This window comes from Chionomys nivalis, chromosome 4, assembly GCF_950005125.1.
Source record: "Chionomys nivalis chromosome 4, mChiNiv1.1, whole genome shotgun sequence".
In the NCBI taxonomy this organism is placed as follows: domain Eukaryota; kingdom Metazoa; phylum Chordata; class Mammalia; order Rodentia; family Cricetidae; genus Chionomys; species Chionomys nivalis.
In genome coordinates, this window is record NC_080089.1 from 8,282,721 (window position 1) to 8,296,127 (window position 13,407).

Sequence of the window (13,407 nt, forward strand, 5' to 3'; positions counted from 1 at the left end):
AGATAATGCCTTCTAAATATGGTTGGGAATAATCCCTCACAGCATAATCCTAATTTTGCCCATAATTCATAGTCCTAACCATTAGAGCAGCTATGTTCCAACAGAGCTTTGGTACAGATGTCTGGACTTGTACGGAATTCACACAGGTCCCCAGAACCGCTGAAAGGTTATGCCAAGATATTAAATTCCTGGCTTAGGAATGGTAACTGTCTACAGTGCCTCAGAGACTCCAGCTTTGTTCTGGTGCATTTCTGAGACCCAAGAATGCAGCAAAGATTCTCATTGTTATTGCTCAAGACAGAATGTAGCTGAGCACTCACTAGCCTATAAACGTTTTGCAAATGGGACTTTGTCTCTTTTTATGGGCATAAACGTATCATATGGCATTCTTACTACCTGAAAAACTTAGAGTAGCTGTTTTTCCTACAAAAGGAAGAAGACACTTTTGCCCAGAGAACTAAAAAATACTAACCTCTGCTCCTCCCCACCGGATCCATAAATATGCTGAGGCCGTTTATTTTGTCAGATGGATTTTGGTATCCCCCACTGTCCTCATTTTCCGTTGCCCTTGAATTCTGCCACAAACCACACTTAGGAAAAAAAAAAGACCATGTAAGCATGTTTACCTTAGACTGACTAGGAAGTTAACACACATCCCCAAGTGGTGACTCATGGTTTGGGTCTATAAAATAGAAGGTGCATGCCCTGGGAAGGCCAGACTCCAGGCACTGCTGGTCACCATGCATTCAGCTGTCCTGGCCACGCTCTTCTTGTTGAACTGGATTCACTGCTGGTCCCTGCCGCTTTTCAATGGCGATGATGATGATGACGTGTCTGAGGAAGACCTGGAGTTTGCAGAGGTACAGTATTCTGCCAATCCCCGCACTGCAGTGTTTCTTAAATCTCCTTTCTTTGAAAAACCATGTTGTTTTGATCTCTTTTCAGCACTACCTGAAGTCATACTATCATACTGTGCCTCTCGCGGGAATCCTGCAAAAGTCTGCAGCGACCTCCACAGTTGACAGGCTCCGAGAAATGCAATCTTTCTTTGGCCTGGAAGTTACTGGCAAACTTGATGATCCCACCTTAGACATCATGAGGAAACCAAGATGTGGAGTCCCTGATGTGGGTGAATACAGTGTGTTCCCTCGAACACTCAAATGGTCCCAAACGAACTTAACTTACAGGTAAGCAGAGGCTCCATCTCCCCGACGTGTGTTAGTCTTTTCGTCCAAGAGCCTGAAGCAGGCCTTCAGTATTTAATGGAAAGTTAAGTTCAGGATCAGCTTTACTACAAAGCTAAGAAGCATAGAAGTAAGTTATATTTAGTATTCGACCATGTTTTTCTACAAAATTAAAAGTTTGTATTACACTTAGTATTTAAAAAAGAGGTCTACAAGTCAATGTTAAACATGAAAAATGAACAAATTTGGTTAATAAACCCTATTGTCTTAACGCTAACCCCAATACTATTCTTCAATGGATGTCTCTAAATATTTGTTTTAGAAATGAAACCACAATTCAGGAGGGAATCTAGAAAGTTTAAAGTGTACGACATCAGACACATTTACGATGATTTTCTTGAAGACAGTGACTTCCCCTCTTCCTGTGAATGCAGCAGCACCATCTTGTTTAGCTCTAAATTTTAGCACGTAAACTGAGCTATATTTGAATATTTTAAGTTTAAGATGCCAAGTACTCTGTTGTTTGACCATGCTTAAATATTTGATTGGATTCTTGAATTTCATTATTGTAAAGCATCCATTATATCCAGTAGAACTTTCAAAGCAGCGTTTCGTTTTGAATTGAAAAGGAATAGTCAAAGAAAATATATTTTGAAAAACAGTTCTAATCTTTCAAAGTTTAACTGACCCTTTCTATGTTGAATAGAATTGTGAACTATACCCCCGACATGCCCCATTCTGAAGTGGAGAAGGCCTTCAAAAAGGCCTTCAAAGTCTGGTCTGATGTGACACCTCTGAATTTCACCAGAATCCACGATGGCACTGCTGATATCATGATATCTTTTGGAACTAAAGGTAAGGATGTACAATCATTTGAAACATGTTAATATATTAGTTCTTTCTTGGTTTTATTTATTTTTTATTCCTTTCACCAATCATCCATCCCTTTCAAAGCATTTGACAAAACTCTACCAAGCCCCTGAACAAGGCACTAGCTATATGTGTACGTATTTGTATAATGTATATGTATGATGGAATTCTACCTCTTGCTTCTGTATATAGAACATGGTGACTTCTACCCATTTGATGGACCTTCTGGTCTTCTGGCACACGCCTTTCCTCCTGGACCAAATTATGGAGGAGACGCCCATTTTGATGATGACGAAACCTGGACAAGCAGTTCCAAAGGTAATCTTCCTTATAAAGGCTTAGCTCACGTGTTATTGGACGTGGATGCACTGCCACACAGTCAGAAGCTTACAAGCAAATTGTATTTAGCATTGGATTATATTTTCTAACATAACAAAAGCTATATTTTGCACTAATTAGTAAAGTTGAATAAAACCTATGACATTTGTTATTTTGGCTTCAGAGATACACTTTGTGAAGTGGGGTCAAATATTTTCTTAGTTAGGCATGGTTCTGTTTCTTACTCTGGATTGTTGTAATAGGAGAGCGGCAGGGCTGCGTCCCCGGCACCCGGCCACCCGCATGGCTAGCTTAGGCCCCGAAATAATTACACGGAAACTGTATTCTTTTGATCACTGTCTGGCCCATTAGTTCCGGCCTCTTATTGGCTAGCTCTTACATATTGATCTAACCCATTTCTTACCAGGGAAGATCTTAACCTGTGTCTGTCTGGAATGGGAGAATCATGGCGACTCCTCACTCGGCTTCTTTCTCCCAGCATTCTCTTCTGTCTACTCCACCCACCTAAGGGTTGGCCAATCAAATGGGCCAAGGCAGTTTCTTTATTAGTTAACCAATGACCTTCCTCCATCACTGGATTACGGTTTGCCTGTTAAAGAATATATGCACATATTCAACCTTACTTCCTTAATATGTATATATTTTATATATATATATGCATTTTATATATTATATACATATTTAATGTGTATATATTTTTGTACATACATGCATGCATGCACACTATTAGGCCTGGATCTGAGGTCCATAACTGTGTTGGATGTCAACTGAAACAGATTTTTTGTTGACTGAAGTACTATTGGCACAGGTTCAGTCACATTTCTTTCCTCATCGGGCACATTAGCTGTCTCGGGCTTTCCTGCAGCCTTCGCTTGTCAATGCTGCTTCAGGAAAGCAAGAGAACGTCTCAATCCAAATAGCTAGGGGGCAGAAGAGCTTGGATTATGAGAGTAAAATGAAACCTAGTGTTAAACAAATTCACTCAAGTATTCAATCTGCATTGCGCTGACTAGGGTTGCTGCCACTCTTGGCCACCTCTTGCCTTAAAAGCTCAATTTAATTGGGATGTTGATTTAGCAAGAAAGAGTCAGATTATTCCAAGTAGGGTTTAACTTCAGAGCAAAAGAAATGCCTAGTTAGGGCAATGAAAATCAATCTTTCCAGAAGTTGATTTTTATTTTCTACTTTAAAATGGAAGCCATGGTGATGTACACCTTTATTACCAGCACTCAGCAGACTGAAGTTAGATTGTGAATTCTAGCCCAGCCTGAGTTCTATAGGGAAACCCTGCCTCAAAAAATTAAGTGAGTAAATTAATAATGAGTGAATGAATAGGATCCCTGCCTCTGTGAGAGTGAAACTGGCCCGTTTGCAATGAACATGTCCTCTCCAGTGCTTTTAATTTGTTCCTGGAGGGGGAAGGAAGGATTTACACTCATGCTCTGAGTATCTGCTGGGGAGGGCGGCTTATGAGAAGAGCATCTAGAGCTGTTCAGGAAAGGTCACAGGAAGTCTCAGATGCAGAAGCATGTAGGTCACAGGATGGAAATGTTCAGCTGAAGGTAAAAAATGGGGACAGATACTAGTCCTGGCAACAGGTGTTGGTCATTTTGATCATGTGACCTTTGATCACCCTATGACAGGCGAGTAAGTTCATTTTCTGTATATATTGGCTCTGATAACAAAATATATTTAAGGAACAACCCTAAAACTGGCTCGCCCTCTCCCATAGTTCTTGAGGTGTCCTTTCTTATGGTGCTGGAGATTGAGCCCAGGGCCTACCCTGCTCCTCTATTACACACACACACACACACACACACACACAATCTAAAATTACCCTCTAAAAGTTGGTGGAAATAATTATTAGAAGAAAGATGAAAATATACTTGCATGTTCATTATTCCTCTGAAGGATGTTCTAAGCAAGGGCTAGAGCTATGCGGGACCTTGTGTGACCTTCATGTGGCTAATTCCAGGTCATTTCTGTCCACCCCCTTAACCTGGTCAGAGAAGACAGAGAGAAAAGTCAGGATTTCTGTTGTCTTCGTGACCACCTTTACTGACTACTGATCTGAGTGCAATCTATTGACATTGCTGTAGAATTGCTTCTTCATGTATAGACTGGATGAATTGTTCTTCATGCAGGGAGCTATAGTCCTTACAGTTGCCAGGATTATTACTTTGAATCAACACGTTGAATCTTCCTTTAAGCGACTAATTTTAAAGACTGGGTAAGATGATGAACTAGGAAAAGATAGATGGATAGATTAGAATTTCCTTCATCGCCTCCTCATTGGAGGGTTTTGTTTGCTCATTGTTTCTTGTTTTTCTTACAGGTTACAACTTGTTTATTGTTGCTGCCCATGAACTTGGCCACTCCTTAGGTCTGGACCACTCCAAGGACCCAGGAGCCCTGATGTTTCCCATCTATACCTACACGGGCAACAGTCACTTCATGCTTCCTGATGATGATGTTCAAGGAATCCAGTCTCTCTACGGTACCTCTTAGTTACTAGTCACAAACCTGACCAATGCAGCTACCTTAGCATAATAGATGTGCATTTTATTTTGGGACTAATAACCCATTTATTGTGTTTTCAAACATGAGAAAAATAACCCAGCTTTCTGAATCAAACTACTTGTTCAGGTTTGAACTACAGTTCACTTCTAAATGATTTTCAAATCATACTTCCTTGTATTTGTACTCTTATTCTTCATGTAACTTATGAAGCCACTGGATTCTGATGAGTTTACAATGTGCACACACAGCAACAGGTGATTATGAATCTGAGACATAAAACAGCTCCTAGAAATTCTGACATTCTTCAGCCACTGCAGTTTGCTGCCGTAGGAATCTCTCACAGGGCCTTTGGTGGTTTTCAACCAACATCCAGTGAGAAATTTCCTTTTATTTCCTTCCACTTTTCCAATAATAGTTATGAAACTTATAAACTTCAACCCAAACATTTATTTCTGGGTTCTGTGCCATTATAGAACCACAAGTGCTGCTCACAGTCATCAGCACAAACGCTCTTGGAGAATTAGTTCAGGAAACTTGTTCAAGCCACTGCTACGCCTCTGGATTTAAAGACTTTGGTAGTTTGTGTGGTTGAAGGCATAAACTTGAAGGTGACAAGAGGCTCTTTTCAAATTTATTTTGTGGTTCTTGGTTCTACCATGACGAAGGAATTCTTGACAGAATTATGTAGGGGGAAATGAAGCGAGGCGTTACCGCTCAGTACACGTGAGTTATCAAAAGTTATAAACACGTCGCAAAGCTTCCTGGAGGTTAGTTTGTCACTAAAACGAGCTGTAGTGTGGCAAACTGGTGAAGCAAAACCAACCGACATCTACAGTTGTTGAAATAGTTGAAATAAGGAGCCAAGATGAGGGATCCACGTGGGCAAGGCACCCGGAGAGCTGGGCAATAGAGAAGTGTGCTTCACTGCGTGGCAGAAATGCTCTCGGGATTTAGGTCACCTGCATTTCCATCATCACTTTCAAGAAATGTAAATCAGTGGGTCAGAAGAATTTGTAAAGAAGATCAGAGCAGGGAAAGCAGGCGGGACCCTGCCAGCCTGTGGTACCCACAGGAAGAGCAGGGAAAGCAGACGGGACCCTTCAGGAAGGAAGGAAGGAAGACTGCTGGGTATTGGAGTATGAGTTCAGGAGCTAGAACTCCTGTCCTTCCTGGAAGGGGCCCTTTCCTACTCCTCTCAGAAATCAGCCCTCCCTCCTATGATTCAGGACACTTGGAAACCTCTCACGTTTGCTTTGCCACTGCAGGTCCAGGAGATGAAGATCCCAATCCTAAACATCCCAAAACACCAGACAAGTGTGACCCAGCCTTATCCCTTGATGCCATTACCAGTCTCCGAGGAGAAACCATGATCTTTAAAGACAGGTACTATTAAGATTCCCCAATTAAGACCCTTAGCAATAGAGTAGAAGGTGCCTCAACTGGCCTTCCCCTGTAATCAGATTGATGACTACCTTAATTGTCATCATAAAACCTTCATTCAGCAACTGTTGGAAGCATATGCAGAGATCTCCAGCTAAGCACTGGACCTAGCTCCTGGAGTCCAGTCGAAGAGAGGAAGGATATGTGATAATATGAACAAAGGGCTAAAGACCGTGGATGGGGATACCCATAGAAACAGCTAACCTGAGCTACTGACTCTGAACTGACATCGGAGGTTCTGCATAGGACCAAACTAGGCCCTCTGAATGTGGGTGGCAGATGTGTGGTTGGTGTTTTCTTTGTGGCCACTGACAGTGGGACCAGGATTTATCCCTAGTGCTTGAACTGGCTTTTGGAACCCATTCTTTTTAGAGGAATACCTTGCTTAGTATAGATATAGGGGGCAGGGCCTTGGTCATGCCTCAAAGTGATCAAAGTGTCAGACTTTGTTGACTTCCCATGGGAAGCCTTACCCTCTCCAAGAAGTGGATGGGGGGTGAAGTGGGGGGACGGTGGAGGGAGCAGGGTGAGGGGGGAGGAGTGGGACAGGAACAGGTATGTAAAATGATAAAAGATGGTTTTAAAGAATTAATTTAAAATAATAAAAAATATTTCTTATCAAATTTGCATGTGATGAACTCTGGTAAAGTTAAGTCTGCAAATTGCCAAAGCATCCTGTCAGACTTCCTAAGGGCAACACAGAAACAGTAGACCAAGTGTGGTTTACTTACATGCTTTGGATCAAATAAATGGTGGATAGATCTTAATAAGATAAAGGAAAATTAGAAACCCAACTTATTTAAAAAACATAAAGAATATTGAAAGTAATTGCTACATTAGTAAATTTACTGATAGCCACACTATCCTGTAAGATGGGAAGAATGATTGCCAATGCTTTTCAAAGAGAGAGTGATTTACAAATAAAATCTATAGGTAACAGAAAAAGAAATATTCACCTCTAATTTGTAGATGGTTGTATCTTGCTTATGTGCTAATCTCTTACTGATTCAAGTCACCATGTGTGGTCAGGTAGCATGACCACTATCTCTGTTATGACTTTAATTACATGGTCTCTAAGGTGTTTCCTCTTGTATTGGTTTGCAAGGTCTTGAGATCATGGGAAATACATTCCTAGAGCCCACAGTGCATGGTAAATGTATTTGCCACTCTGAATATATGCAAAGTTGAATAAAGCATGCTGTCAACCCGTAGGGAACTTAGAGCCTTCACTAAGGCCCTGTGACACTCCAAATAAGAAGACCTCTGGCTAGAACTTGGGAGGCTCCAACTTATAACTTAAAGAGAAATGGCATTTCTTTTCCAATTATGGGTATCAGGCATGGTTATAGTACCCGACAGGCATTGATGTGGACAGTGGTCACTAGCAGGGTGGAATTATTGCACTTAATGTGATAAACCATGTTCTCCCTTTTGCATTAGATTCTTCTGGCGTCTGCACCCTCAGCAGGTCGAGGCAGAGCTGTTTTTGACAAAATCATTTTGGCCAGAACTCCCCAACCATGTGGATGCTGCATATGAACATCCATCCCATGACCTTATGTTCATCTTTAGAGGTAAGGCTGCCACTGGGGAGGCTTTCCAAACAGCCAGCATAGATGGGCGATGAACTCGATATTGCCAGACACTCAGCAGCATGACCAAAGCAACACCTACGTTAAGAACACAGCACAGGACTTGAAAGCATCTAGCCTGTCCCACCAAAGGTCCTTACGTAAAATGACTATGGAGTGCAAACATGGCTCGGCGCTTATCACATCTGAGAGCCTGGGCCGGACCCCAGCCGTGCAAAGGGGAAAAACGTGCAGGCTCATCACATCCATTCTTTGTTTTGTCATGCTCACGTCAGGTTTTCCTTTTAGTTTCTTTTAGAAATTACTTGCTAAAGCAACACAGTGTACATTTTAAAATGTGAAAAACCTTAAGCAGGATTCTCCCTTCTATTAGTAGTTCATTTCCTGATCCATTTTTCTAGTCCTTCACTGTATTGATACCTACTTGAGGCAGAGTATGTGTAAAATTGTACGTTCTGTTTCCTTTATCCCCCAGCTAGGATCTCCCTGGGAGCCCTTAGCATCCTTCTGCTTGCACCTTTACCCCAAGTGCTAGAGCGCCAGGTGCCTGGCTTTTTACATGGGTGCTCTGAATCTGAGCCCAGGTCCTCATGTTCCCACAGCAAGCACCCTACACACCAGCTGTCTCTCTGGCCCCTGCTTACCTCTAATATAAAAGTGTTGGGGTGGGGGTGGATGTGGGAGATGAAAATGCTACTGCCTTAATGACTGTAATTTATTTCCATAACAGTCTACTAATGTCATTTTTATTGTTTGACTCTTATACTTGATAAAGTTGCTTTCTAGTGAAAAAAGTAACTTTTTTTAGATGATAGATAAGCTCGAATTTTGAGTCTAACTCACTGATCCTAGTTGCTCTTTATTTTGAAATTTTAATAAATTTTTCATTTATCTCCAAACTTAATGTTAAAAGGCAATGAGTTGACAAATTGGCTTAGCTGTTGGGCTGGCTGTATTAATAAACAGGAATTCCCAGCCTTGACTCCTGTTTCTTTTGGAAGGGTGCTTCTGTGTCTTTGATTCAGACATGTGGAGATGGCAAACACTGACTTCACTGTGTCTTAGGTAGATTTCCTTTCCAGTACGTGCTCACGTGCCTAAGCCCTGGCACACGCTCAAGTAATCAAAACTGTTCTTTCACTTCTAGGTAGAAAATTCTGGGCTCTCAACGGTTATGACATTCTGAGTGGTTATCCCAGAAAAATATCTGACCTGGGATTTCCAAAAGAAGTGAAGAGGCTGAGTGCTGCTGTGCACCTCGAGGACATGGGCAAGACTCTCTTCTTCTCTGGGAGGCAGGTGTGGAGGTGAGGCTGCGCATGTGCACACAGACACAGACACACACAGATACACAGACACACACAGACACACAGACACAAACAGACACACACAGACACAGACACACAGACACAGACACACACAGACACACAGACACACAGACACAGACACACAGACACACACAGACACAGACACACAGACAGACACAGACACACACACACAGACACACAGACACACACAGACACACAGACACAAACACACAGACACACACAGACACACACACACAGACACACATACACAGACACAGACACACACAGACACACACAGACACACACAGACACACACACAGACACAGACACACACACGCACACACACACACACACTCCGCCCCCTCCAGTGCTGGGGCAGAGTCCACACCTGCAGCTACCGCTGTTCTCAACTGTTTCTCATACTTGTTTTTAATTACAAGGGTGGTTTTATTGAAATGTCTATATTTTTAAGTTAGCATACAAAGCCTCTGGTTTCACTCATTCTGTGTGTGACTCTGTACTTTGTTCATCCACTTCCTCCTGCCCACCTCCTTCTCCCATTCCCTATCACATTTTGATTGTACACCAGTCCAACACTCCTGCTTCATGTCAGCTCCTCCAGCGAGACCCGCAGTGCTGTCCTGAACACATCTCACACACGCACTCACATGCACACACATGCACACACATGCACACCCACACCATCCACAACACTCATTTCTCCCAACCATCCATTCTTTCTTCATGCAGCAAAGCCTTTTATAAATGTGGGCACCTTTGTTTCTTTTAATCTTTCACCCGAATTCTCTTTCTTGTCATCCTTTCCTATATTTTTGATAAATATAGCTTTCTTTTTTCTGATTAAGCAGATATGATGATGCTAACCAGACTATGGACAAAGACTATCCCCGATTCATAGAAGATGAATTCCCTGGAATTGGCGACAAAGTAGATGCTGTCTATGAGAAAAATGGTAAGTAGTTACATTGCTCTGAAGGGCTTCTCGGCCCCCAGAAAATTTTCACATAGAACAGATTTTAATACAGAATTCAGATGAGTTTATATATGCATGGCCACTGAGGTATTGATTGTTTCCGTGTGACTCTTTAAACAGCAAACAAAATAACTTTCTTAGAGTCAATGATAATTTTACTTAATTACTGCTAAGTCTAAAAATAAGAGATGTTGAATCTAAAGATGAACTTAAGTTATATGTAGAGATGCCAAGAGGCAGGAGGTTATGTCAGAATTCAAGTTAGGGCTGGAGTATGAAATAGTCATAAATATTCATCATTATCATAACTGTACAATTATTTTTGCTTTAACTATTAAAATAGCTATTACCCCTAACTTATAACAGCTGATGAATACCAATATTTCTAAAATCAAAATTAGAATTTGTAGCAAGACAATTAATTCTAGGGCATAATTTGTATACTCTTTGAATACTTATGTGTTTTAATAATACCTTTAATTAAAGTATAATTGCATCACTTTCCCTGCTTCCTTTTTCTCCCTCCAACCCCTCCTCTCTCTCTCTCTCTCTCTCTCTCTCTCTCTCTTAAATTGCTGTCCTCATTTCATTTCATAGTTGTTGTCATATATCCTTTTAAACTATAAGCAATTCATTAAAGTGGTAGCTTTTTCAGAAATAAACATTGAGAGATATAAAACTTAACAAAGAGACCCTAGCACAAGTGAGGCCCTGGTGGATCTCCAGGACTGCAGTAAGCAACCAGACAATTACAGGACTATCACACACTGGATCTTTAATCTTAACTGTAGAAAATCCTAATATTCTTAAAGCCAGAGATTTTTCTTGTGTTCTCTCTCTTCCAGGCTACCTCTACTTTTTCAATGGGCCAATACAGTTCGAATACAGTATATGGAGTAATCGCATTGTGCGAGTCATGCCAACAAATTCCTTACTGTGGTGTTAAGCATCTTTTCAAGATTGTTATTTAACTCCTGGAGAGCATTTTGAATAACCATTTCAGACATGGGGCGGGGGTGGGGGACACTAGAAAGCTTTGTTCTGGAAACAGGCTTCAGGAAGACACCTTGGTGTGTGCAATATCTGCGTGACTAGTCGTGGCTGGAACCACACTGAAGAACTTCAAAGTAATGAAACTGAGAGATCGCCTTGTTCTTGTGTGCTGTGAAGAAACAAGACGAATATTTTCCTAGCAAACACGAGATCCATTTGCTGATGAGAGGGAACATAATTACTAATATATTTATAAAATATCCTAAAAGGCATAAAATAAATCATATTTATATAACTATAAATTGTTTTTACAAAATATATAAACTTAGAGAAGCAAGGAAATTTTGGGGAGTGTATGGCAGTTCCAGATGAACACAGAAGAGGGAACCACCTTAAAACACATGTTAGCAGACATTTTTCCAATGGAGTGATTTGCTCTTTGCAATGTGACTATTCATACTTAAACCTATTTTTATACAAACACTGAGAAAATATCTAAGTCACTAAAGAAAAGGGATAATGGCCACTATGGGGACAGTATAAGCGGCTTTGCATTAGGCTTAATTTTCATTTTGTTCATCATTCAAGGGTTGTGCATATTAACAGAAGATAAACAGGGAATCTCCCTTTTTATTTAAGTATTTCAGGCTTTTAGTAGGCCATAGAGTAAAAAATTAAAATTGTTATAAAATGCCTAAGCAATAGTATAGCTTTCATAAATTATTTGGTTACTTGAGAATGGATTAGTGTTTCAATCCTATTTATCTATGTAATTGTTTTACTTATCCAGTTTTAATACCTAGACTCTTTCTCATGGCTTCCAACTAAGGCAGACCTAGTAAGTAGGAGTAGATGTGCTAAGTCAGCCAGAATACAGAGGTGCCAGCTGGATGGTCACCCTTAGGAGACTCAGTCTGAGCTCTGCCTTTGTTTGTTAATTCCTCATTGCTTATCTTAGTGTCTAGCACTTGGCACTTACTGGTATGCGATGATCATCAAGAAACTATTGTGCCGAGAGATCGTGTTTATCACACTGGGCAACAGGGAAGAAGTGTGTATTTGCACAATGTGCTTATGCCTTTTCTAATAAAAAAGTGTTTTCAGCAGATATTGCTGTCTGGTGTATTTGATCTTTGGTCATAACTTCAAATTTTCTTAAAGCAAAAGATTACCTAAATTTCTTATAAAATGTAGTGTCTGCCCTCCTTCTCCACCCCTCCTTCCATCCAGATTTAAATACTAGAATTAATTGCACCTAGCAATGTTGTTATAAAGTCTCCCCGCGTGTGATGAGCCTGAGGCCAATGAGCCTTCCTTTGGCTTCCCAGATGGCACCTGTACATTCCTTAGAATCCTCCCTACCAAAGATGCTTGCTAGGAAAGAAAAGGCTGGAGACAAGGCAATCAATGTCCACTTCTGCTCTGCCTTGAGTTTTGTGTGCGATCTCGTGACATTAAATCTGTGTGAATCTTACTTTACTCATCTGTAAAGGAAAGATTTGGCAGCTTGAGTAAACTGGGGGAATATGGAAGAAGCAGGAAACAGCCAGAGAAAGGCAAGGGTGCCTGGGATGGACGGGTTATTGAAATCATCTTAGCGCTGTGTGTGTGCGCACGTGTACGCGCCTGTGTTCTGTGTGTGTGCATATGTTCACACTAAGGTACCTGTGTGGTGGTCAGGGTTTAACTTTTGGAAGCCAATTTTCTCCTTCCACTGTCGGTTCCAGGGACTGAACTCGGGCCACCAAACGGTCACAGAAAGCTCTTTACTCACGAAGACATTCCCCAAACCCAAGGATTCCACAGGTTTGGAAAGTTTAGGCTCCTTTCACTTTCCAAAGTTCTGCCCGTGCCTAAGTATTTGATAAGTGTCCGTTAAACCTAATCACTGATAAAAGGAACTTGGCCCTTCCTGCTGAAGTGTTTCTCCGGCAGGACTGTGAGGTAACATGGAGCTCAGCAGCCCGGTGCTCTCTAGGACAGCAGCGATGACTGAAGTGGAAGGCACTGCTCCTCCCTTGCCCAGGAATTCTGCAGCAATCTTCAGCTTTACTTCTGACAACTCAATTAGATGCCCTATTCCTAAGGTTTACCATTAGAATAAGCATAGCCTGTCCGCCCTAAATTTAGCTGGGTGTCTGTCATGTTCCGGAAGCTAAGGTAGAGCT

General features: G+C 41.3%; 1 protein-coding gene across 1 annotated transcript; it reads left to right on the forward strand.

The window, feature by feature from the left end:
* Positions 1–726: 726 nt before the first annotated feature.
* On the forward strand, positions 727–12,341 carry Mmp13 (matrix metallopeptidase 13). Its single transcript, XM_057767590.1, has 10 exons — positions 727–860; positions 946–1,187; positions 1,891–2,039; positions 2,247–2,372; positions 4,729–4,890; positions 6,179–6,296; positions 7,794–7,927; positions 9,093–9,252; positions 10,122–10,225; positions 11,092–12,341. Exons 1-10 carry the CDS (start codon positions 741–743, stop codon positions 11,190–11,192), a joined length of 1,416 nt encoding a protein of 471 aa, XP_057623573.1. The 5' UTR covers positions 727–740; the 3' UTR covers positions 11,193–12,341.
* Positions 12,342–13,407: the final 1,066 nt, after the last annotated feature.

Excerpts from the sequence above, each read along its gene's own strand:
- Mmp13 (XM_057767590.1), top strand. The coding sequence starts at position 741 with ATGCATTCAGCTGTCCTGGCCACGCTCTTCTTGTTGAACTGGATTCAC. Across the intron at positions 2,040-2,246 it reads GATATCTTTTGGAACTAAAG|AACATGGTGACTTCTACCCA; the intron begins GTAAGGATGTAC and ends TTCTGTATATAG. Across the intron at positions 6,297-7,793 it reads ACCATGATCTTTAAAGACAG|ATTCTTCTGGCGTCTGCACC; the intron begins GTACTATTAAGA and ends CTTTTGCATTAG.